The 26,253-nt window shown below is 36.4% G+C and overlaps 1 protein-coding gene across 10 annotated transcripts in view; it reads right to left on the bottom strand.

The window, feature by feature from the left end:
• LOC137240360 (CUGBP Elav-like family member 1) overlaps window positions 1-26,253 on the bottom strand; it is a 1,194,531-nt gene that overhangs the window by 167,818 nt on the left and 1,000,460 nt on the right. For 9 of the 10 annotated variants that reach the window (XM_067766480.1, XM_067766472.1, XM_067766477.1 and 6 more), the window contains one exon: window positions 19,483-19,884. The exons of the other annotated variant lie outside the window; for it this stretch is intronic. In XM_067766480.1, the coding sequence (XP_067622581.1) occupies window positions 19,483-19,884 (402 nt within the window). The remainder of the gene's footprint in view (window positions 1-19,482; window positions 19,885-26,253) is intronic. 10 annotated transcript variants of the gene reach the window in all.

The following is a 26,253-nucleotide window of genomic DNA, read 5'->3' as shown; positions in this document are numbered from 1 at the left end:
ATACGACCTCTCAACGCATCCACCTCTGCCTCGAATTTTTCTTCAAACTGCATTATTTTTTCGTCCATGCGCGCTTCGAGTTTTGATGATATACGCGCCTCTTGTGCTTCTAGTTGTACTGTTATGCGTGCCTCTTGTTCTTTCAGTTGGGTTGCCATATATGTCTTTTGTTCTTCCAGCTGTGATGACATATTTGTGGATATTTGTGATGATATTTCTGTTATACGTGCCTCTTGTGCTTCCATCTTGGATGTTAAAAGTGTCTCCTGCGATTCTAGTTGTGATGCCATATATGTCTTCTGTTCTTCCATCTTGGATGTTATACGGTTCTCCTGCGATTCTAGTTGTGATGCCATATATGTCTTCTGTTCTTCCATCTTGGATGTTATACGGTTCTCCTGCGATTCCATATATGTCTGCTGTTCTGCCAGTTGAGATGACACTGTCGATGTTTGAGCAGATATTGCAGCTAAAATCATGTTCAAATCTGTACTGGTAACCGTCTGCGGTGTTTCGTTCTTCTCTTCAATTTTTGTTGTCTCCTCGCCATCAAGATGAAAGACATGCTCTTCCACATCAATTCCTTCTGCTTCCATTGCTTCTCGTAGCCGTGCCTGAAGTTCGAGTTTAACGCCGCTTGTATTCAATCCACGGCTCTCCAACTCCTTCTTCAGTTGCGGGATCTTCAATTCACTTAACTTTGCCATGTCCTTGTTGTCCTCCGGAATTTATTCAACAATTACTCTCCTGACACCAATTGTAACGAATTTGCTGCAAATCCTCTTATTTGCCCCTTTTGCTAGGTTCGTATCGCTAAACTGTTGAATAAATAACTCCAATATTGAATAATGGAAAAATGGCCTTTATTAAAATGCTTCACAATAACACTCAAACTGTGCAACGAATAGCTTAATAACCAAACTGATAGCTCAAATGAAACTCCACTAATCAAAATAATACTGGTATTGCTCGCTAGATATCTTCTTAGTCGTAATTGCTGATCAACTCAAATCAAACTGAATTACTTCTTACTCGCCTGCACTGCTTTTATAGTTTTTGCTGCATACTTCTAGGCTCTTCGATTTCCAGAAGTTACTAGTTGTTTCGGCTACAAAATCGCCAGCCACAACTACGTGCACAAATTATTGCCCTCTCTTGTGACCACTGAGATAAGATATATGCATGTGTTTGTGCATTGCCGCTCCGCTGCTCGTATACGTACATATGTGTAGATGCAATTATTTATTCGTTTATGTAGATACATAAAGATTGAATTATTGATGTGAATGTTTGTAGTTAACAGTCTCTCGCGCGCACATAGCCGTATAAGTAAATGCATCTGTGTGTGACATCTCTCTGGGCTGCCTTATATATGTGTATACTTGATTTGATTATTAACGTAAATACTGCTTGGCATGGCCTTAGCATCGCCTTAGTGATGGGATAACTTAGGGGTGGTAATATCCGTGACAATATGTATTAACAACCAGCTCAGGTCTTAATATTTATTTTATCCTCATAGATTAGGATCGCGAGATTCTAAATCTTTTTGATTTAAAATCCATCTTCAAATCAAAGATACTTTTTATTTTTTATTGGATTCGGCATCGAAGTAAACATTTTTTTTATTTGTTATTTGATTCTTCAAGCGAATCAAAGATACTTTTTAATTTTCATTTGATTTGGCATCCAAATATAAGAGAGGTGGAGGTAGCCGACGTCACCTCGAGGGTGTTAGAAGACAGCCGCAAAAGGGTGCTGTCAGTCGCACAGAGGAACACCCGGCACAACAGTTACGAGAGGCTGAAGGGGCCTCGAATACTGTAAAGCAAAATGGCGACGTCACCACGAAGGTGCTGGAGGGGGACAAACAGCCCAATTGTGCTGCGAGTGCTACCGATAAACCTCCAACATAGTAAAGTGGCATCGAACGAACTCCACTTAACCCTTGAGGAGGGTTCGTTTGACGTGACACTGGTCCAGGAGCCGTGGCTCTCATCGGGAAGAAAGGCTTCTGGCCTTAGCCCGCGCGTATTTACTATGCGCAAACGGAAGAACGGGTGCGAGCTGTAGTAATGGTAAGGAAACAGCTGCATTCATATATGCTGCCTAAATACACCACTGAGGATCTCGTAGCGGTGGCCGTTGAGCAAAGGACTAAGCCGGCATTTATCGTGTCATCCTGCTACATGGCCCATGCTGCGGAGGCCCCACCGATGGAGTGCAAGAGGCTAGTACAATATGAAGGGCGCAAAGGACGGTTGGTCATAGGCGCGGATGCAAATGCGCACCACAATGCGTGGGGAGGAGCAGATACGTACGCGAGAGGCGAATCTCTATTTTGTTACATCCTGCAAACCAATTTGCAGATAGCCAACAGGGGAAATGTCCCTACATACATTGGTCTAATATCCAGCAATGTTTTGGATATTACACTGAGCTCCGAACGTGATATGTCAAGGTACGATTGGATGGTTCTTGATTACTTAAATGGAACTAACTTGACGTTCGTAGAGTCTATAAAACTTCTCGGAGTTATAATAGATAACAATTTAAATTTTATCAGCCATGCATGCTATATCATTGGAAAAACGCAATGAATTTTTAATAATATATGCAAATATGTGAGACCTACATGGGGAATTCAGGCCGAAAATGTAGCGATAATATACAGACAAGTTGTAGAGCCTATGATTACTTACGCATCAAGTGTCTGGGGAGGAGCAGCTAACTACTACTGCGTCCGTAAGCTTCTCCGATCTTTTCAAAGAAGTTTTGCTGTAAGAGCGATACGTGGCTTTCACACTGTGTCCGCAATTTCTGCACTAGCACTAGCTGCGTTCACGCCACTCCATCTTAAAGTTGCAGAAATAAGCAAAGTATACCAGGTCAGAAAACAAGGCGGAAAACCTGGGTTACCAGTAGAAGTTGATTTAGATAGAGATATACATCCGAAAGACTTGCTACACCCAGCCGATCGGCAAACCATTGAATATAGCAAAATCAGTAGACAGGTCGAAATTGATAGCTTAATAGCACATCATACCACACAGATCTTTACAGACGGAAGCAAACTAGAAACGGGAGAATGCGGATCGGCCTTTGTTATCATCCATCCAGATGGAACTTCTGAAAAAGAAATATTCAAGTTTCACAATGTATGCAGCGTGTTCCAAGCTGAAGCGTACGCAATTGATTCTGCGCTAATCTGGGCTCAAAGGTACTTGGCAACACAAAACCTACACATTTTTAGTGATAGCCAATCATGTCTTGAAGCTATCAGAAATAGAAGCAGTACGACGCCATTAATAGCGTCAATACATAAGCGGTTGTGCTTTCTACGTCAAAAAAACCAAATTAATTTCTCTTGGGTAAAAGCTCATACTGGTATCGACGGAAATGAGCAAGCAGATAAAGCAGCCAAGGAAGCGGCAGGGCTGACTATAAGTCCTATTTATAAAAAGTTTCCAATGAGCTATACTAAAGCAATTATACAACAAGAAACGCAAGAAGCATGGCGTCGTGAATACACATATGAATCGACAGGCAGTACCACAAAAATGTTCTTCCAGTCGCCAAAAGAAGCAGAGATATACAGTGAAAGATTTGGAATTTCATTCGAAATGACGCAGTGCTTAACTGGCCATAGTTTCTGCAAAGCCTACTTGAAGCGCTTCCATATTATTGATACAAACTTATGTCCATGCAACGAAGGAGAAGCACCGTCAATTAGTCACTTAATCTACTCGTGTCCCAGGTACCAGAATGCGAGAAGAATTCATGAAACCCTTTGCAAGGAGCTCAACATACAACCATACAACATAATAGATATTTCACGGAATCAAGAATTGATCGAGTCTTTCAAGAAATTTATTAGTAATATATTTAGTACACTAAAAATCTTTAACTCATGGCAATAACAAATACTTATTACTGTATGCTAAGTTAAATACCTGAAATTTAAACTCAAGTCTGTATCTATTTGCAGACAGTATTGTTTCATAAAATCATATCACCAACTTTACTCACATGCATGTATATATTAAGTTAAAATAATTTTAAATTCAAGTTATGTACATGAAAAGATACAAGACAAGAAATAATACATTTTCTCGAAGCGCGGCTAGCGTGTAGAGACCTAAGGAAAAAAAAAAAATAGACCATCCATCTCCGACCATGCGTATATCAGCTTCAGCATCCCCCTAAAGAGGGTAGAGAAGGGAGGAACCTTTAGAAACCCTAGGTCAACGAACTGAACTAAATTCCAGAAACAGGTAGAAACAAAACTGGGACAACCCAAACAGGTTGCCAATGTGGAGGAACAGGAGGAGTCTAATGAATTCCTAACAAGGACGCTTATGACTGCGTATAAAAAAGCTTGCCTTCTAAGAAGATTCAGAGGAAAAGCAAAGCGGCCAAGGTAGAGCTATGAGCTGAGTCTTCTAAGGAGACAGGTAAAATAAATGTTTAAGCTAGCAAAGACCGCGGAAAGCGAAGCGTGTCGGGACGGGTACTGGGATCTACTGAGGATCTACAAGCATGAAATTTCCAGGGCGAAAATATTCTCATGGAAAGGTTTCTGTACGGACATAGAGTGCTCCAGCGAAACAGCACGGTTGAGAAAGGTCCTAGCAAGGGGAAACATAGTCCAAGGACTAATAAAGAGAGACAACGGGGAATGGTCACGTAATAGTGAGGACGCCTTTAAGCTGCTTCTCGATACACATTTCCCATTGGGAGATGGTTTAGAAGAGAAAGCAGACAGCACTCACACTTCGATCACGGAGCGGGTAGTGCCGGGTATGGTGAACGATACCAAGATCGAATGGGCAGTGAAGACGTTATCTAAGTTTAAATCGCCGGGCCCAGATGGTATATTCCCGGCCATGCTACAAATTTCAAGTAGGGCGGTCGTGGAATGCCTTAAAATAATATTCGTGGTGCATAAGACTGAATTATGTACTGCACTCTTGGATAACTGCTCGTGTATCTTTCCTACCCAAGGCGGGGAAGATCGGTGACGTATATCCCAAAGACTATAGACCAATTAGCTTAATATCATTTCTGCTCAAAACGTTTGAGAGGCTGATAGATGTGTACATAAAGTCCAACGTGGATGAAAAGCTGCTATCCACAACACAGCATGCGTACACCAAAGGCAAGTCGGAAGACGCCGCATTGCATAGGGTGGTAATAAGCATAGAGAAATCCCTGGAATTTAAGGAGTATGCTCTAAGAATCTTCTTGGACATTGCCGGGGCTTTCAATAATGTTGCAAAATGGGCGATTATGGATGGTCTTAATTACATTAAGGTACATCCTGCCTTAATCAGATGGATCGGCTGCATGTTAAATTGCAGAAAGATTACATCACAATGGGGATTGTACGAGGCCACGAAATCAGGGGCACGCCGCAGGGAGGGGTGCTATCACCTCTGCTGTGGACGCTGGTCATCAACCAACTGCTCAGGCAATTCGATGAGGGACCCGTAAAATTTACGGCTTACATAGATGACGTTGCAACTGTCATAAGTGGAAAGTGCCTTCCAACGATTAGCCTCTTGATGGATCGTGCGCTTCGGGATATTCATACCAGGGCATCAAATGTCAGGTTGAAAGTCAACGCGGATAAGACGGATATGGTCTTGTTTACAAACAGGTACAAGGTCCCAAATTGGATCAGGCCTAAGTTAGGAGGGGTGACCCTACAGGAGAAAACTTGCACAAAATATCTAGGAATCATCCTAGACAGTAAGCTGTCATGGAAGCTCAATGTGGAGGAGAGGGTGAAGATGGTTTCAACGGTACTTTATGCATGTAAAGGAATGCTGGGGTGTACGTGGGGCTTATCGCCTTCTCTTTCTCATTGGGTTTTTACAGCGATTGTAAGCCCTTATGGAGTTCTTGTTTAGTGGAAAGCCACACAAAAAGCAATCTACCTCAAAAAATTAGAGGGGGTATGCAGACTATCAACGCTTAGCATTATGGGAGCCCTAAAAACAACCCCGACGCTGCACTGTATGCCATTCTGCACATTCCAATTGTAGGCCTGGTAGCAGAGAATATAGCGTTAACTACTGCAACCAGGCTTGGTGCCTCGGGCAGCTTGTGTGCCGACCATACGGCCATAGTACTATAGCGTCATCAATCACAAGACGAACTGACTACCTGATTCCCTATCTGCGCTTCGAGGTCGATCTTAAGGCCACAATAGAGGTGGACGGTTGGCGCAAGGGTGCTAAAATGGCGGACGAGGCGATACATGTGTACACAGATGATTCCAAAGTAGTGGAAGGAGTAGGATCTGCGGTATATTGTGCTGATCCGGAAATAAACGGATCCTACAGGTTGCCGGATTACTGTAGCGTTTTCCAAGCTGAAGTAGTAGCCGTAACCAAAGCAATAGAAACCCTGAAAGAAAATAGCCCAAGTTGCAATTAAGGCAATAATCTCGCATAGCACACCATCTAAATGCATGTTAGAGTGTAAGCAGTCCCTGGAGAGAATCGGGATAGGGAGAAGCATACATCTATATTGGGTCCCAGGGCATATGGGAATAGATGGGAATGAAAAAGTGGATGAACTAGATAAAAAGGGTGCATTTCTTGAAGCTTGCTCAATTAGACTGGGCGAGATTAAGAGAAGGCGAGAGGTGCGCATGATCAACCAAGCGAGAAATGGGTTCAAGCGCGGGGCTGTAAAGTGTCCAAGATTATGTGTGTGTCTTACAACCTTAGACTAACAAAGGCCTTTATCATTAAAAAGAGAGGAATATAGACTCATGACGGGTATTCTGACTGGACACTGCCTTCTGGCGTGACATGCCTTTAAATTTGGCTTGGTCAGTGATAGCAGATGTAGGAAGTGCGGACTGGAGGAGGAAACGATCGAGCACGTTGTGTTCTCGTGCCCTGCGCTTGCCAGGCTAAGACTCCAGCTATTAGGAGTGATACAGCTGTCAGATAAAGAAGCAGCAAGTGGCTTAAGTCCTAGAAAGCTTCTAGTATTTGCCAAGAGAACGGAGTTATTTTATAACATTGGTCCTGGTTTTTGATAGGGTTTTTCAGTTTGGTCGTTAAAACAAACTTCTGGTAACACTACGGACTTATTCAGTCTATGTGAGGTCCTCATGGACAGGCCAGTTCAACCTAACATAACCTGGTATCCAAATAAAAAATATTTTTTAGTGTTTATTTGATTCTACAGGCGAATCAAAGATACTTTTTATTTTTTATTTGATTCTTCAGCCAAATCAAATTTAAATTTTATTTTTGACTTGGTTCAAAAAACTGTTTAGATCTTTCATGCAAATTGACATTACGTTTAGTCCGAGTGTCGAAATTGTAAGTCCTTAGATGAGAGCAGATAGACCCACCAATAAAAATACGGACATGATCAGAATGATGATCTGAATTGATTTGGCCATGTCTGTTTGCCTGTTCGAACGCAAATTAGTTTCTCAATTTTGAGGTATCTTGATGAAATTCGGTGAGTAGGGATAGGACCACTATAGCATATGTTCCTTGCAGGCTATCTGGTCTCGTCATAGCTGATCCCCCTAGCTATAAATAGCTTTAGGTGCTTAGGAGCCGATTATGCTAGACAAGTTGGCTAGGCCAATCAGACAAATATCTTAGGAGAAATCCGTCCATTTTTTCAAGAAGTAGAGCTTAATTAAGATTCGTATAGTACTAAAATTGGAATCTATAGAAAGCGAAGAAGGTTTTTCATTTTACTGCTAAAAGTTTTCTCCACGCAACAACGAAACACATCTATGGAAATTTCTCCACGGTTTCTACATTTGCTATACTCAACCCCATGCACATTCGAACAGTAAATTTATAGATTTTCGCCGCTAATTACATTTTTAAATCGAAAGGAAGGTGCTTGTGTAAATAGTGTGTTCTGTGTGTGTGCTAAATAGCCTAGAAAACGTGGAAAATATTTTACACCTTCTACCGATACTAGATTAAGAGAATTGCCCAATTATAAATTACTAACCTTTACCCGCGGCCCCGTCCGCAAGGAGAAAATGCAATATATGGGCTATTCACGTTAGCCTGCTTATCAAGTTATCTGTTTAAATTTTTTTTTCTGTCTAATGCATTTTATTTTTGTAGTTGAGTAAAAAAAGATCTAAATGAGCTGATAACCTGACAGGACCCCCAAATGATCCCGAAATTATCCAGAAAAAGCCACGAAATGACCCCGACAATATCGCGGACGGATCCCGAAAACCATCCAGAAATGCCACGGAAGGGTATCCAAAAGTTCCCGGAATAGTCCCAAAAACCCTAAATGATAACGACACGATTCTATACTTATCCAGTGAACCACACAGAAATGATCCCTGAAGGGTACCAAAATGATCCCGAAATAGTCCCGGAAAAGTTCCGAAATTACCCTGACGGGCTCCCGGACGGATCTCAAAACCCATCCAGAAACCCATCCAGAAAATGTCCAGGAAGGGATGCCGGCAGGTACCCCAAATGATCCCGAAAAAGTCCTGAAATGACCCCGACGGGATCCCGGACGAAAAAGTACCGAAATTACTCCGATGGGTTCCTGTACAAATCCCGAAAACTATCCAGAAATGATGCCCGAAAGATCCTCAAATGATCCCCCTAATAGTCCCGAAATGACCCTGACGGGATACCGAACGGATCCCGAAAACCATCTAGAAATGATGCGGGAAAATATCCCAAGTGATACCGAAATAGGCCCGAAAAAGTACCGAAATTACCCCGACGGGTTCCCGTACAGACCCCGTAAACTATGCAGAAATCATGCCGGAAAGGTCCCAAAATGATCCCCCTAATAGTCCCGATATGACCACGATGGGATCCCGGACGGATCCCGAAAACCATCTAGAAATGATACCGAAATGATCCCCTAATTATCCCGTATTAGTTGAGAAAGTCCCGAAACGACCCCGACGGGATCTCGGTCGAATCCCGAAAACCATCCAGAAATGATGCCGGAAGGGACCCGCAATTATCCTGAAAATATCCTGAAATGACCCCGACGGGATCCCGGATGGATCCCGAAAACCGTGCAGAAATGATGCTGGAAAGGTCCTCAAATTATCCCCTAATAGTCCCGAAATGACCCTGACGGGATGCCCGATGGATCCCGGAAACTACGCAGAACTTATGCCGGAAAGGTTCCAAAATGATCCCCAAATACTCCCCAAATGACCCTGACGGGCTCCCGGGATTCCGAAAACCATCCAGAAATGATGGCGAAAGGCTCCCCAAATGACCCCGTGTTAGTCGCGGAAAAGTCCCCAAATAACCAAGACGGGATCCCGGAAGGACCCCGTAAACCATCTAGAAATGATGCCGGAAGGTACCACAAATGATCCCGAAAAAGTCCTGAAATGACCCCGACGAGATCCAGTACGAATCCCGAAAACCATCTAGAAATGATGCCGGAAGGGACCACAAATGATCCCGAAAAAGTCCCGAAATTACCCCGACGGGATCCCGGACGGATCCCGAAAACCATCCAGAAATTACGCCGGTAGGTACCCCAAACGATCCCGAAATAGTCCCGAAATGACCCCATCCAGAAATGATGCCGATAGGGTCCCCAAATGATCCCGTATTAGTTGATAAAAAGTCGCGAAATGACCCCGACGAAACGGGATCCTCAAATAACCCCGAAATAGCCCCGAAATGGCCCCGACGGGATCCCGAAAACCATCCAGAAATGATGGCGGAAAGGACTCCAAATGATCCCGAAATGACCCCGACGAAACCATTCAGATATTATGCCGAAAATGTCCTCCAAATGATCCCGTGTTAGTGGCGAAAAGTCCCGAAATGACGGAAGGAGGAATGAAGGAAGATACCCCAAATGATTCTAAAAAAGTCCTGAAATTACCCCGACGGGATTCCGAACGGATCCCGGAAACCATCCAGAAATGATTACGAAAGGGACCCAAAATGACCCCGAAAAAGTCCCGTAGTGATCCCAGAAACCATCAAGAATTTATCTCTCAAAGGTACCCAAATGATCCCGAAAATGGCCCGATGGGTTGCCGGACGGATCCCAAAACCAATCCAGAAATGATGCCGGAAGGGTTCCCAAATGATCGCGAAATAGTCCCGAAATGATCCCTTAATAGTTCTGAAAAAGTCCCAAAATCACCCCGACGAGATCCCGGACGGATCCCGAAAACTATACACAAATGATCCCGTTAGGGTCTCGATATGACCCTAACGGGTTTACAAATAAGGTGAAGCTAATTATAAAACCATGTATAAAGGCAGCAGGCGCGTTGGAGCGAATGAAGAGTTACATAGAAACATACAGGTAAAGCTAATAAAAGCGTGCTAATAAAAACAATTGGAGGAGTGCGGATGGCGGGAGGAGAAGGAGAGGACCACTGATCGTTTTTCCAAAATTGTTTAGATCTCGACCTGTATGTGCCAGATACCAAAAACTATTGATTTAGGAGAAAATGTATATTGAGTTATAACAATTTAAATATTTTGCACAAGAGGAGGAGAGAAGGGGGAGAGGGGCGGAGGGTGTCACTGCTCACTTTTTAAGCCTTCGACTTATTTGACCCATTGAGTCTGTAATATTGGTGAAGGCTAGTATACGTAAAGTTGTAATGTGTAAAAATTGTTAAAAAGTAATTATTCGAAGGGGTCGTGGGTATAGTGTTAACTACTTTGTACTCTTTACTTTAATTTTTAAAATAATTTTTATTGAGTTTTCGTGTTAACTTAAAATTTTTAAATAACTTCAAAAAAAGAAAATTCTAATTAGTTTTGAAAATATCTGAACTCAAAAATAAACAAAATATAAATTTTTAAAAATAAAATAAGTATTTGGTTAACCACCAAATATATTGGCGATTCTACCAACGGACCTAAATTTTTATATAAGTCTATACGTGATACAATTACTAAAGGTGACGCTTTACGTATCGCAAAACTAACCAATAAAATACCGCAAATAAAAGTGTAACTAAGTGACGTGCTATCAAAGAAAATTTGTTTTAGTTACCTGAACCAACTTATGAAGAAATAACTTAATTGGATATACATATATATTACGTCTGATGGGTCAAGTAAAAACACCATCATCACAATACATCAGTGCTATGACAAAAAGCTCTAACAAACAAATATGTGATTTTTAAATTAATATACTAGAAAATGAAATAAAACAGATTTAATATTTACAAGAATTATTCAATGCAAAAATTAATGAATTTAAATTAAACTGCCGCTTAATTTTAATAAAAGAGACCAAAAAATTGTGTACCTAAACGAAAATCGTGTTTATTAATAACAAAACTAAGAAGCTTAAAGTAATTTTAAAGAACTACTGACCCATTGACAAAATATTTTCACTTCCTATCTGATATTTAAATCAACATATACTCTTGGCATTGAAGAAGTGAAAGAATATGCGAAAATGTTTGAAGTCGACTTACGCACATAATTTACTGTCGAATATATTAAACTCAAAATTTATTAAGATAATACCGCTAATTCCTTCCTACAATTCATTTATATATCGAAATAGTTTAATATTCAACGAAACATCGTCATTTTGTATACCATTTGTTGGAATCATTCGTAACCTTTAACGTCCTCTTCACTAATTACAAAGCCATTGCATAACAAAACCATTGCATAAACAGCAACAACGATGTATTTAATTGTCATCACATCAAAAAAACGCAATTGATTTGCTTTACAATCATCAATCAACTACTTATTAATTTTAATATTTTTTTACTAATTTAATTTTAGGTAAGTATAATTTTTATTTTAATATCATATTAAAAATTTTCCCATTATAATTTAAATTAAAATTTTAAACCTTTTAAACTTTCAAATTTATTTTAAGATTATTTTTATATTTTAACAATTTTAATATAAATTATTTAAATTTATTTATTTTTTATATAAAATTAAATATTTTATTTAAATTGTTAACTCCCTTTCCAAAAAAAAATCTTAAATATTTCCTAATTTTCAAATTTTTCATATAATTTTTTTTGTTTCATATGGTTCTACGTTCACCAATACGAACCCGTAAGTTTACAAATTCGGAAAATCAAAACAACAATTATACAAATAACACAATGACTCACAATACAACTCAAAATTCTAACATTAATACAACACAAAACAACATCTCTAATATAACACAAGATACTTCAACACAAGATAACTTTACAAATTTTCCTTCTAATAAATCTATTAAATTATCACAATTTTGGCAAGATTGTCCTGATGCCTGGTTTTTACTTGTTGAAGGACAATTTGAAATTAATAATATCACTGATGATAATTTAAAATTTCAAAATGTTCTAATTACTCTTCAACGAGATACTATTTCTAAAATTTTAGATGTTATTAACCCTCCTCCTCTTTTTAATAAATTGTATCATATCAAAAAAATTCTATGTGAAAGATTTTCTCTTAGCGAAGAAAAACGATTACAACAATTATTTTCAAAAGCTGAACTTGGTGATCGTTCACCATCTGAATTATTCAGATTTATGAAATCACTTATAGGTTCTGACTCCATAGTTAGCGAAGAATTACTCTTTAAATTGTGGATTCGTAAATTACCACAAGAAATACAAATTCATTTGACTTCCAATAATAATCAAAACAGAGATGAAATTATTATTTTAGCTGACACACTTTTTGATTTAATCAATATTCCTCATTTTTCCAAATCTCCTGTAGTCTCAAGTATAAATAATAATATTTTAGAACAATGCGTTAAAAATTTAACTGAATTAACCACGGCTATTTTTCAAAATTTAAATAAAATTTCTAATAATATTAATCAATTACAAATCCGTTCAAGATCTAAGATAGAAATAGATCTAAATCTCGAAATTTTTAAGGATCAAGAAATTTTTCAAACAATCGTAATTTTAATTCACAAACAACTATTTGTTGGTATCACAAAAAATTTAAGAAAAACGCTCTCAAATGTATACCCCCCATGCAATTTTAATCAAAATCATAATTCAAATTACGAACAAAATTTAAACTGAAACGATCCATTATGACGGTGACGGATAATGGAACTATTATTAAACCTACTCGTCGCCTATTCATATTTGATAAATTCAATAAACTTAATTTTCTTATCGATACCGGTGCAGTTGTATCAGTTATTCCCTTTTCTAAATTTAAAATTTATAAAAGAAATTCGGATCTTACTTTGACTGCAGCAAACGGTTCTTCAATTGAAACTTTCGGTACAAAACTACTTAAAATTGATTTAGGTTTAAGAAGAGATTTTGAATTTCCATTCATTATTGCGAATATTGATACACCAATTTTAGGAGCAAACTTTTTAGAAAAATTCGGAATTATTGTCAATATTAAAAATAAAGAAATAATGGATTCTACTACAAAAATTAAAGTTGCTGGATCTTCTGGATTTTCTGATATTTTCTCACTCAAAATTCCTATTGTCGAAAATAGGTTTTCAAAATTACTTAATGAATTTCCATCTATTACCTGCGAACCAGATTATACTAAAAAAGTTAAACACCATACGGTTCACAGGATAGAAACAAAAGGTATTTTACCATTTTCGAAACCCAGACGTCTTGATCCAATCAAACTTAAAATTGCTAAAACTGAATTTGAGTTTTTAGTTAAAACTGGTATATGCAGACCCTCAAATTCTCCTATTGCATCTCCACTTCATCTCGTTCCTAAAAAAGAACCAAATGATTGGAGACCTTGCGGAGACTATCGAAGACTTAATTTTATTACTACACCAGATCGGTATCCTTTACCACATATTCACGATTTAACAATTGATTTAAAAAACAAACAATTTTTTTCCAAAATTGATCTTGTGCGTGCCTACCACCAAATTCAAATGGCAGAAGAAGACATTCATAAAACCGCAATAACTACCCCTTTTGGAATGTTTGAATTCGTAAGAATGCCCTTCGGTTTACGAAACAGTGCTCAAACTTTCCAACGCTTTATTAATGAAGTATTTTCTGATTTCGATTTTGTATTTACATACATTGATGACATTCTTATTGCCAGTGATAATGAAGATCAACATATAAATCATTTAAAATCAGTTTTCAAAAGACTTGAAGAATATAATTTAAATATTAAACCTTCAAAATGTACTCTCGGTGTAAATAAATTAAATATCTTAAGTTACGAAATTTCAGGCGAAGGTATTAAACCATCTTTAGATAGAATTGAAATCATAACAAATTTTGAAAAACCAATTTCTATAAATAAATTACAAAAATTTTTAGGTATGATAAATTACTATCACAGATATATTAAAATGTTAGCAACAGAACTTAGTCCTCTTCATGAAATGTTAACACATGCAATTAAAACAAACTCAAACAATTAAATTGGACAAATGAAACCACAACAGCTTTCGAAAATGTTAAAAAACTTTTTGCTAAAAATACTTTCCTTACACATTTAGACAAAAATGGTACTTTATCATTAGCAGTAGATGCATCAAATGTTGCTATTGGAGCAGTTCTTCAACAAACTAGCAATAATATACTAGAACCTTTAGCTTATTTTTCAAGAAAATTAACTACAACAGAAACTAAATATTCAACATTTGATCGTGAACTTTTGGCAATTTATAATTCAATTAAACATTTTAAACATTTTCTTGAAGGTAGAACTTTTACAATTTATACTGATCATAAACCTTTAATACATGTTCTAAATTCTAAAGTAGATAGATCTCCTCGTCAACTACGTCATCTTGAATATATTGCTCAATTTACAAATGATATTCAATATATACGTGGAAAAGACAACATAGTTGCCGACACACTTTCCCGTATTCCAGAAATAAATGCAATTTCAACTCAAGATATAAATTTAGAAACTTTATATAAAGAACAAAAAACTGATACATTTTTTCAAAAAACCATTTCTGATCCAAATTCTAAAAATAATTTAAAAGAAATTTATATTCCAGTTGTTAATTTAAACATATGGTGTGATGTTTATCTACAACCTTTTCGACCTTATGTTCCACATTCTATGAGAAGAATTATATTTGACAAAATTCACTCATTATCTCATCCAAGTATAAGAACAACTAGAAAATTAATTCAAAATAAATATTATTGGCCTAACATGCGTAAAGAGATTAACGATTGGACTTCATCTTGCATCAATTGTCAAAAATCCAAAATTTCAAGACATACTAAATCTCCTATCCAAAAAATTCAAATACCATCAGGCCGTTTTGAACATATTCATATGGATATTGTTGGACCTCTTCCAGTTTCAAATGGAAATTGTTATATTTTGACAATTATGGACAGTTTTTCACGTTGGCCTGAAGCTTATCCGCTTAAAGATATTTCAACAAATACTATAGTAAAAACTTTTATTCAAAATTATATACCACGATTTGGTATACCATTAAATATTACAGTAGATCAAGGTTCACAATTCACCTCACAATTTTTTACAGAATTAACTAAACTTTTAGGTTCTCATAAAATTCATACATCTCCTTACCATCCCCAAGCAAATGGCATGATAGAGAGATTTCATCGAACTTTAAAAGCAGCAATTATAGCATCAAACGACTCGGTTCATTGGTCTGACATTTTACCATTCATTCTACTTGGTTTACGAACTTCTATTAAAGAAGATTTAAAATGTTCATCTGCTGAACTTGTTTATGGCCAAACACTTAGAATACCTGGTGAATTAATTATTTCAAATAGTAATAAAGAACATGATTTTTCTAATGACCCTCTTCATAAAATAAGAGAATATTTTTCGCTTGTTCGTTCTAAAGTTTTTCATCATAACAAAGAAAAATTTTTCGTTCCTAAAAAATTGGAAAATTGTGAGTATGTTTTTGTTAAAGTTCTTCGTAAATCTAATTTAGAATCACCTTATGAACGACCTTTTAAAGTTATCTCTAAGAAACATAAAACATTTACAATTCAATACAAAAATACTATTAAAAATATTTCAATTGATTTACTTAAACCAGCAAACATACTTATTAACACTAATTTAAATACAAATACATTAAACAACAAAAAACAAAAAAAAGGTTACATTTAATATTAATTAATAATTTGTTTGTTTCAAATTTTCTTGGAGGGGGAGTAAATATAGTGTTAACTGCTTTGTACTCTTTACTTTAATTTTTAAAATAATTTTTATTGAGTTTTCGTGTTAACTTAAAATTTTTGAATAACTTCAAAAAAAGAAAATTCTAATTAGTTTTGAAAATATCTGAACTCAAAAATAAACAAAATATAAATTTTTAAAAATAAAATAAATATTTGGTTAACCACCAAATATAGTGGGACCCCTACCCCCTTTCCATGTTCGAAAAAAATTTATATATATTAGAAATATTAGATTAGATATGAACAGTTTTGCATACCAATTGTCAGTCACTAGCATATATAATTGCATTATTTGTGCATTGTTTTTGAATGGTAAACTAATCTAAGTAATGGCAGGAAAAATAATTTCATCTACATCCCACTCAGCATTTAGGTGATTCAATTTTGAATTGCCCTACATATCAATACAATTTGTTTACTCTTTCTGATTAAATAATGATTTATCATACAATTGAACAAAAGAAATAATCAAATATGAATACTTTTGATGACGAAAAACTAAAAAGCATTTTTCGATCACTTTTTGGGATAATTTTTGAAGTCCTTTAATGACTAAATTTTAATATTTCATAAAAACCAACAAAACGAATAATCAAATATGCTTACCTTTGATGATCAAAAACTGAATATAGTTTTTCAATCACATTTTGCTATATTTGATTCAAATGTGTTTACTTTAGGTGATCAAAAATTTATAATCATTTTTCATTCAGCTTTCTGAATCTTTTATGAATATATTTGTTGACTGAATAATGAATTTTATACTTGTTGAAATTTTACTTTTCATTAAAAATTTTATTTTTTTCACATACACATATTTTTGCCATCATGAAGCTAGGAAAAAATATATAAAAATTTTATTACTTACGCAAAAGATATTCTCCAAGACAAAAAAATTGTAATGCTGCTCGTGAACCAAGATTTCCCCAACCATTTCTCCCCCTCAGTTTCCCAGAAAATACATAATGATTGGACAATACATAGGTTGTGAGCTATTTCAACCCCATGTAAGTGAAACTAACTTGACATACCTGGATATGGCTTCAACATCCCGCATCGTATCTTTATTTTAAGATGCAGACGATAATGCTGATGTTGGATGTTGTAGTCGCAGGTGTATATCGGTCAAGTTTGTTTGCGAGTTAGCTGTGGTTCGAATAGCTCACTTTCGCATGCTTTCTTCCCCTGATGAAATAAGATTGTTATGTAGTATCCTATTTTGAATGAAATATGAAGAATAAATGCATTATAATGGCATTCAAAAATGATTCAAAAATCTCAACCAAAACGATTGAAATATATTCAAGAATATGATCAGAAAATGACTGTGAAAAGCAGTCAAATATTACTCTAAAACAATTAAAGCTAAATTTTACAATTATATCAAATATGAATAAAAAGCATTTAGAAATAGGAACTATAAATGATTATTCAAGAATAATCACATTTATGGTACATTTTCATCCCCGACGATACGTTAATTTTCGAACAGAAAATGCTTTTAAATTTGAACGTTTTTAATCATCTTGGGGTATGATATTTAAATATTTTTTGATCAAAATTTTCAAAAAATGTTGGCCGGGATATATATATAAAAATGAATTTGTGTGCGTTAGTACGTTCAAAGCTGAATCATTTTTTTTTTAAAACCTCAATTGAAAAATATTTCAGCCAATAGACAGAAACGGTTTCACCGATTTCACCAATTTTTTCTTTCTTTTATTCAATCGGACTAACTGTACATTTATAGCAAAAAAATAAATGTTTTAAATCTTCAATTTATAAATATTTTAGCTAATAGAACTAATTTGGCTGTTACTTTGGTTGCTTTTATACCTGCTGTTACACCCCTTTCGTATATGCAACATTTCTCCCTTTCTAGTGCTATCGGTCACATATTTTTCTTCGTGCTAAAAAACGAACCAAGACGCGTTGAGAATCCCAAAGTAATTGTTTCCCAGTTGTAATCTTAATATATAAAAATTTCGTGTCACATTGTTTGTCCGCGATGGACTCCTAAGCTATTTAACCGATTTCAATCAAATTTGCACACCGTGTGCAGTTTGATCTAACTTGAGAGATAGGATAGCGTTCCTGTGAAGTTTCTTGCCGGGAAGTGGACCGATCTATTTTATTTTTATCTGTGAAGTTTTTTTGAAAAAAAAAAAAAAAAAATTCGAAAAATAAAAAGCATGCATGATTTCTCATACAAATGCTATGGGGATCCCCTGGATCCCATAAACTTTGCTCCAGGACAATTTTATTACCCGAACTTTTTCGACTTAAAAAAAAAAAACTATTGTTTTTTGTTGTTGTAGCGATAAGGTCATTCCGTGAAGGTTTTGAGGAGTGTTATCGATGTGCATGGTCCCTTGCCATTAAGGTACTAGACCGACCATCTCTAGAACGATTTAATATTACTACATGGAACCTTATACGCTATACCCCCCTCCTGGCCCCTTGTTCTGTGAGGACGTAGGGGTCGCTGGAGCATCGGTTGATAATTGGAAGCTATAGATTTCGCTTGCAACCCCCTAACTCAATTTGGTATTTTATTCGTCTCTTACGACAGACATACCTGCCGTAGATATTTTCTAAGCCGCCTTACCCGCTGGGTGTACAAAACAACTATTAAAATGTATGCTGCTTTAAATAAAGTCAAACGACCCAAAAATTCGAAGAGTCCAAAAATATTTGATTTTCCTTAACTTTTTTAATATTTAAAGATAAATTCCTGATTAGGGCAAGCTGCAAAAGGTTTTTATTCAAGTTCAGGAAATGTAAAAGAGTTAATTGAAAAAAGATTTCTAAAAAATTATTGAATTAAAGAGAAAATCTCAATACAGTTATTAATCTTCTAAATAGCTTGGACGAAAAGTATTTTTTGTGCTTGTGAAATTAACTAACATAAATCACCTTAATTACTGCAAGCCTATCGATTATTTTACTTTTTTACGATAGACGATAAAATCACCTGAAAATTGCTGGCAAGGTTTATGCAGCTAAGTTAGATGATAGGCAGCTACTCGCAAGAAAATGAACACGTTTAATTATTTTAATCGAATTCATTAAAAAAATCAAACGTCATGCACCCTCATTGATTTGAATAAATTTACCATCATGTTGGTTAAGTATTCAAATTCGCGTAATTTTTGTTGCATAAATGTTTGATATATGATTGATAAACCTTCTAAATTTTTACGGTTTATAACCATTTATAAGTTTAAACAAATACTATTGATTTCAATTAATGTATGAATACGTAAGTATTATGTATACTATATGCTGAAAAAATTTCGACTAAATTATAAGCTTATACTTACACAGAGTGTTGCTCGTAGTTCCAGTCAATGATGGTGCAACCATAGGAATTGGAGTTTGTAATAGATGGGCCATGTGCCCATGCGCTTGTGTTGATGCACTTAACGATTGCCCGGATGTATATGTAATGCCACCTGAGGGTTGCTGGTAATGCTGCTGTTGAGATTGGATTACATGACGGTGCGGTTGTAGCGATTGTGTCTGTGAATAATTGTGGCCACCCAATGTTGCCAGTGTTACCAGGTTCTGCATCGAAATGGATCGAGTTGAGAGTAATCCACTGCCAACAGTGTTGTGGGATTGGCTAGATGCATCAGTTGCACCGACTGAGGCATGTGTAGTGTTGGAGGCAGCGGGCGATAAAGATGTTGTTGTGACACTGTGATCCGGTGTGAAATTTAGTCCTTATATTTCCATGTTATTTTTTTTTGTTTGTTTTTCAAAGAATTTTTTTATGATTTTGATTTTATTTTGGGTTTTGTACATGCCCACAAAATCAATCATAGAGACATACCAAAAAATGTTCAACGAATATCAAAATAAAAACATGAAAGAAAACACATACCCATTTGGATTATTTACATTTACAACAATAAGTATAGCTATTAATTTATAAAATAAAAAAATTTCGTGAAAAAATACATAAACATAAGCATATGGTGTACTACACTTTATTTTGAAACATACAAGCGCATGCATGGATAAGTACATTTAGTTAATGAAGCCATATAAAAACTATGAATCAAGGCAAGGTCAAAAAGCAATATGTTGGATCAGAGCCATAAGGACAAGATTATTTGCAAAAACTGGCATTATCTGCATAATTTCGTGCATTACATAGGCCGACGAAATTTTCAACTTTTGAATTAAGATTTACTTTTTTAAAGCTTTTCAGCACGTTGAATCGGAGTGTCTAGCCAGAGTTTCTAAACTGATTCGAGATATTCGTGCTCATAAGTGCTTAAAACAGGTCTCTCGGTCATATTCAGTACATAGTTTCGCCACAAGAACTTATTTTGAATAACAACCTAAAACAGTGGTGCACTCGAGAGCTTCGTAGATCTTAATACTATCCGGCGTTCACCTACATCTTGTGTGAGCGCAGCGAGAAATATTCAGTGAAGCAAGAAAAAAACAATATCGAAAAAGTGGGCCGTGATTACCGTTCAATTTCAAACAAGTAATAATAATAATAATAAACCCAACGGATTAATACACTCCAAAGCCCTCCCAACCAACACGAGGGGCGCATCCGCATGACGCACGGATTTTGTTTTTGCCGAGTTGTTGATAGGCGGAGGTTTGTTAAGCGTTGAGATCTAAAACTGCTCAGCTACAGAATAAAAATCATCAGCTGAGTATTATATACATAACAGTTAAAAATTATACATATAGTAAATTGTTAAATAGGTCAACGCTTTTAGCATATAAAGATTTTATTTTTATATTTTTTATTTTTTTTTTATTTTGTTACGAATTAAGATAGGATGGACAGTTTTTTTATAGTAAAAGGTGAATCCGTTATATCAAATGAATTCGAATGAGAGTTAAAATCATGACATCGAAATTAGTTCTGCACTGCCTCAAAAGAAGAGGTTTGTAATGTCTTGACGCTCGTGATGGGACATTGAAGTTTACTTCGTTCAAAAGAAAGGGGCTAGAAATTAGTCCATTCAGTAGTTTAGCTATAAATAATACGCCTAGCATTTCTCTACGACTAGCGAGAGTTGGAAGATTGATAAGCTTTAACCGACTAGTATAAGGTGGAAGATTTTGCGCAGAGTCCCAATGAAAATTCCTTAGAGAAAAAAGTAAAAATTGCTTCTGTATTGACTCAAGCCTACCTGCATGAGCTTCATATCGTGGATCCCAGACTATTGATCCGTAATCTAGTATCGGTCTAACTAATGTGGTAAAAAGGGATTTGTTTACGTAAGGGTCATTAAATTCTTTAGCCCATCTCTTCACGAATGAGAGAACACCTCTAGCCTTATTGGCTGTAGTCATAATATGAAGGCTGAAACTAAGTTTAGCATCCATCGTGACTCCCAAGTCAACAAAATAATTTACTGATAAAAGACAAAAATTATCAATTACGTAAGAGGCTGCTGGCAAAGTTCTCCGAGAGAGGCACATGAATTTACATTTATTGATGTTCGGCGGCATTGAATTCGCGTTGCACCAAGCAACTAAGCAGTTTAAATCCGCTTGAAGCAAGGGACACTCTTCAATAGACGCATAGGACCTAAAAAGTTTTACATCATCAGCATACATTAAAATTTTGGAATATTATATTGTGGTACAGATATCATTAATAAATAGCAAGAACAGAACTGGACTGAGATGGCTGCCCTGTGGAACGCCAGACGAAACATTAATGACATCTGAAAGAGTAAGTTTAAAAATTACTTGTGGCGTTCTACGGCAGAGATACGAAGATATTCACTGGGTGAGACCAGGTTGGAAGCCAAGTCGATCCAGCTTGTGGATAAGCAAGGAGTGGGAAACGCTTTACTAAAATCAGTGTAAATAACATCGGTGTGAAGATTTTCTCTAAATCCATTAGAAACATGAGTTGTGAATTCAATTAGTTTGGTAATGGTAGATTTGCCTCTACAGAATCCATGTTGAGAGTCTGCAATCAATGTAGAAATGGAAAATGTAGCTGATTGGTAACAATGGCTTCAAATACCTTTGGGATGGTAGACAATTTTGCAATTCCTCGATAATTTTGTACACATGACCTACTGCCGTTTTTGTAGAGCGGTATTAGAAAAGACTCCTTCCAGGCAGCAGGAAAAACACCATGTTTTAGGGACATGTTGAATAAATCAGTTAAATAATGTACACAGGGTATTATAACTTTGATTGGATAACGGTTGGTTGTGCAGGTATAAAGGAATCGAGATTGATATAGACTTCCAAAATCATCAGTATCGAAAAAAATTCGACTAAGTTATGTCCGTCCGTCCGTCCGTCCACCCGTCTGTACATCCGTTAATACGACAATTTGAGCAAATATTGAGATATCTTCACCAAATTTTGCTATATAAATTTATATAAATAAGATTTTTCACAAGTATTAAGTCATCAATGTTGTTGTTGTTAGTGGGCCGCTCAATTTGGGATACATGTTTTATGTTGTCTCTAGAGGACGATTGCTCCCAAGTATAAAGAGAAATTGTATTTAGGAATGTTAAGCATACTATTGTGGCATTAGAGTGTAGAGTAACCCTCCCATATTGATACCCCCATAAATACCTCTTGATTGATACCCATATCGTCACTTCAATTGACAAAGGGCCCAACCAACACATTTTTCCAAACTGCTTTTTTCACAGATTATGGTAGTGATTTTATGTGATAATTCCAGACCGCATAGAGGTAAAATCTTATTGTCGTACATATACATAAAAAATTTCATGAAGAAGCCTTAATTGCTAGCGCCAAGTTATTTTTTTTAGCTCATAGTTAATTTAAAGTTTTTTTTTCAAAAATGTATGAGTTTAACCCCTCAAGTCAAGTTCACTCTGAGTTATAAAGCTAACTTGTCGTTCTGAAAGTGGGACTTAAAAAGCAATAAAAAGTATGTATTGACCAATATTTAAATTTCATTAGTGGTAGGCTCTATATCCATTTTGCTTCTTTTGAACGAAAATGAGCCCAGAATAGAACCATATACATATGTATTATTCTGCCACCTTATAGCACTAGCAACCACACAAAGCAAACAACAACAGCATTTCAAGTGCACAGCTGGGTATGTAATGTTCCGTCTCGCCCGAACTTAGACTATCTTATTTTTTAATAATGTTTTATCCTTGGTCCAGATATCTCAATTTTTTCTCAAATTTGTGTGGTAACGGACGGACATGGCTTAACCAAAATGTTTTTCGATGTTGGTAATTCGGGTATCTATCTCGATTATTTTAGGCCATTGCGCAGGACCATTATCCAATTGAAGTCAAAACAACCTTGTGTCAATCATAATGGGTATAGAAATCGTATGGAATTCTAGAAACAAAATTTAGAAACCCAGTGACAAGTTGCTTTCAGGTGGACATAGCACGCATATTTTTTTAAACCTAAATTTTATTGGACTTAGGACATTTGCATAACACTGCATAATAATATGTAAAAATTACGTTATAATAAATTTTCTTCCGTAAAGTAGTTTATTTATAGTTTTCTTACCTCACTCCATTCAAATCTCAATTTTCGCACACGCGGCAAAATATTCTTTGCATGTTTTCTTATGGAGCAGCCCAGCAAAAGATTTGAATAAATAAAAATTTTGGTATACTACTTGCTTTATTAGGACCTTTTATATACAGCTTATAACCCATAAAAGCCTAGTTGTAAGGTTTATGAAACAGGCAGAGTGGGGAATAGTGTGCTATATTTCAACCTAATCCTTTTTTCATCTTTATGATCACTTATTTAAAAATAGATTGGTAATCTCTCATCGAAAATTCATTTTCAGTTCCTACGTTCAATTACGAGACAAGTAACATTCAAAATTCATTTTATAGTTTTTTAAACGGGGTCAGTGGTTTGCCAGCCCGAAAATGTATTTACCAGATGTCGTTTGGATTTGGCATAAAATACGTAGCTCCTGTCAGTGTGCATGAAATATTGTGGCGAATATTAGCATCACTATGCTGTTAGTAAATAATCACAACAACAAAAACAGCAAGCAGTCACATTTATGTACAAGGCAAACAAGAGATATTTCAGATAAATTTATGTAGCCGGCAGCTAAGAGCAGAAGTATTTACTCACAAATACACACGAATATGGCAAGAAGAAAAGCATAAACTACAAATATACATGTATATAGCTAGGTAACCAAGTAAGAGGTACAGCTGTTCTAGAACACATGATCGCGAAATGACTAGACCTTAGTAGAATTGGCGAACGAGATAACTGAGAGTATAAAAGCAGCACAAGTTGAGCAATCAGAAACCAGTTTGATTTAAGCACGCTTTTAGTTGTGAAGTGAATTATAATTGTGAAGTACTACACCCAAAGTAGTCTAATAAATACCATTTTGCAATACTGAATATTGTAGTTATTTATTCGACAGTTCAGCGATTCGAACGTTAGTAGAAGGTGTATAATTATCAAGAATTTCCGAAAATTCGTTACAATTGGTGTCAGAAGAGGAATTGTTGAATAAATTCCGAAGATTTCGAATACAACTTGGACTTGGCAAAGTTAAGTGAATTAAAGATCCAGCAACTGAAAAAGGAGTTGGTGAACCGTGGATTAGCCACAACCGGCCGGTAATAAAACCAAACTTCAAGCACTACTACGAAAGGTTATGGAGTCGGAAGGAATTAATGTGGACGAGTATGTCTTTCATCCTGATGGGGACGAGACATTAACAATATTGAAAGAGAAGAACGGAATTCCGAATCCAGTCACGGCGAGAATAATGCGATATTGGCTTTGTTAACACAGATATCGACAAAAATGAAAACCCAGTATAACAGAAAGTATAACATATCAACTGGAATCACAGGAGAACCGTATAACAACCAAGATGGAAACTCAACTGGAAGAATAGAAGACGTATATGGCATCCCAATTGAAATCACAAGAGACACAAAAAACCATCAGCTAGTCCATGGAGCTCACCGGTGGTACTTGTGAAGAAGGAGGATGGAAAAATGAGGTTTTGCGTGAACTATCGGAAGTTGAAAGACGTCGCGAAAAAGATAGCAACCCATTGCCAAGAATTGACGACACTTTGGACTCGCTATCTGGTACGAAATGTTTTTCCACACTGAACTTGAAAAGTGGCTACAGGCAAGTGGAGTTGAAGGAGTACGACAAGGAGAAAATATCATTCAGTGTCGGAGATGGTATCTGGCAATTCACGGTGATGCCTTTTGGACTTTGTAATGCACAAGCTACTTTTGAGAGACTCTCGGATCAGGTATTGAAACTACTACATTGGAAAATATGCTTGGTGTACCTGGACGGCATCATCGGCGATCGCCCCTCGGTCCCCCTGGATCCGCCACTGACTGGTGGTTAGGGATTATTTCAGCAAGTGGCCTGAGGTATACCCAATCCCAAATCAAGAAGCGGAAATAGTAGCAGAAATGTTTACAAACAATTGTGTTGCAAGGTTTGGTGTATCAATGGAGTTACATTTTGACCAAGGCAGGAATTTTGAATCAGCTGTATTCCAAGAAATGTGTAAGAATTTGGGCATTCGAAAAACACGGACTGCATTGCATCCTCAGTCCGATGGTATGGTGGAACGATTCAATAGAACCTTGGAGGAGCACATAACGAAAGTAGTAGACAAGTTCCATAAAGCGTGGGATACACACATATCATTATTCTTCATATGGCTTACCGATCCACAGTGCATGATACAACGGGCCAAACTCCCGAAAATGTAATTTTTGGCAATGACCTTCGACTGATAGCTGAAGTTTGGGATAAATGCCGATGCGGAGAGAAATGCCAGAAATCCACTGGTGTCTTTGAGGAAGAGATGAGGGAAATACACGATCTTGCAAGACAACGAACCAAGATTATGAGTGACAAGATGAAAGCCAGATACGATAAATTATTATAATTAATCCGGAAGGTTTTCGGGAAGGAGATTTGGTGCTGTTATAGAACCCACAACGAAAGAAAGGCTTGCCCCTGAAGTTTCAGTGTAACTGGGAAGCCCCATACAAAGTTGTAAAACGGATCAACGATGTAGTTTACCGTATACATACCATTGGCAAACCACGAAACAAAATGATGGC

This window comes from Eurosta solidaginis, chromosome 2 (genome assembly GCF_040869045.1).
Source record: "Eurosta solidaginis isolate ZX-2024a chromosome 2, ASM4086904v1, whole genome shotgun sequence".
Classification (NCBI taxonomy): domain Eukaryota; kingdom Metazoa; phylum Arthropoda; class Insecta; order Diptera; family Tephritidae; genus Eurosta; species Eurosta solidaginis.
Note: the sequence above shows the minus strand (reverse complement) of the source record. Positions and strands in the feature narration are given on the sequence as shown.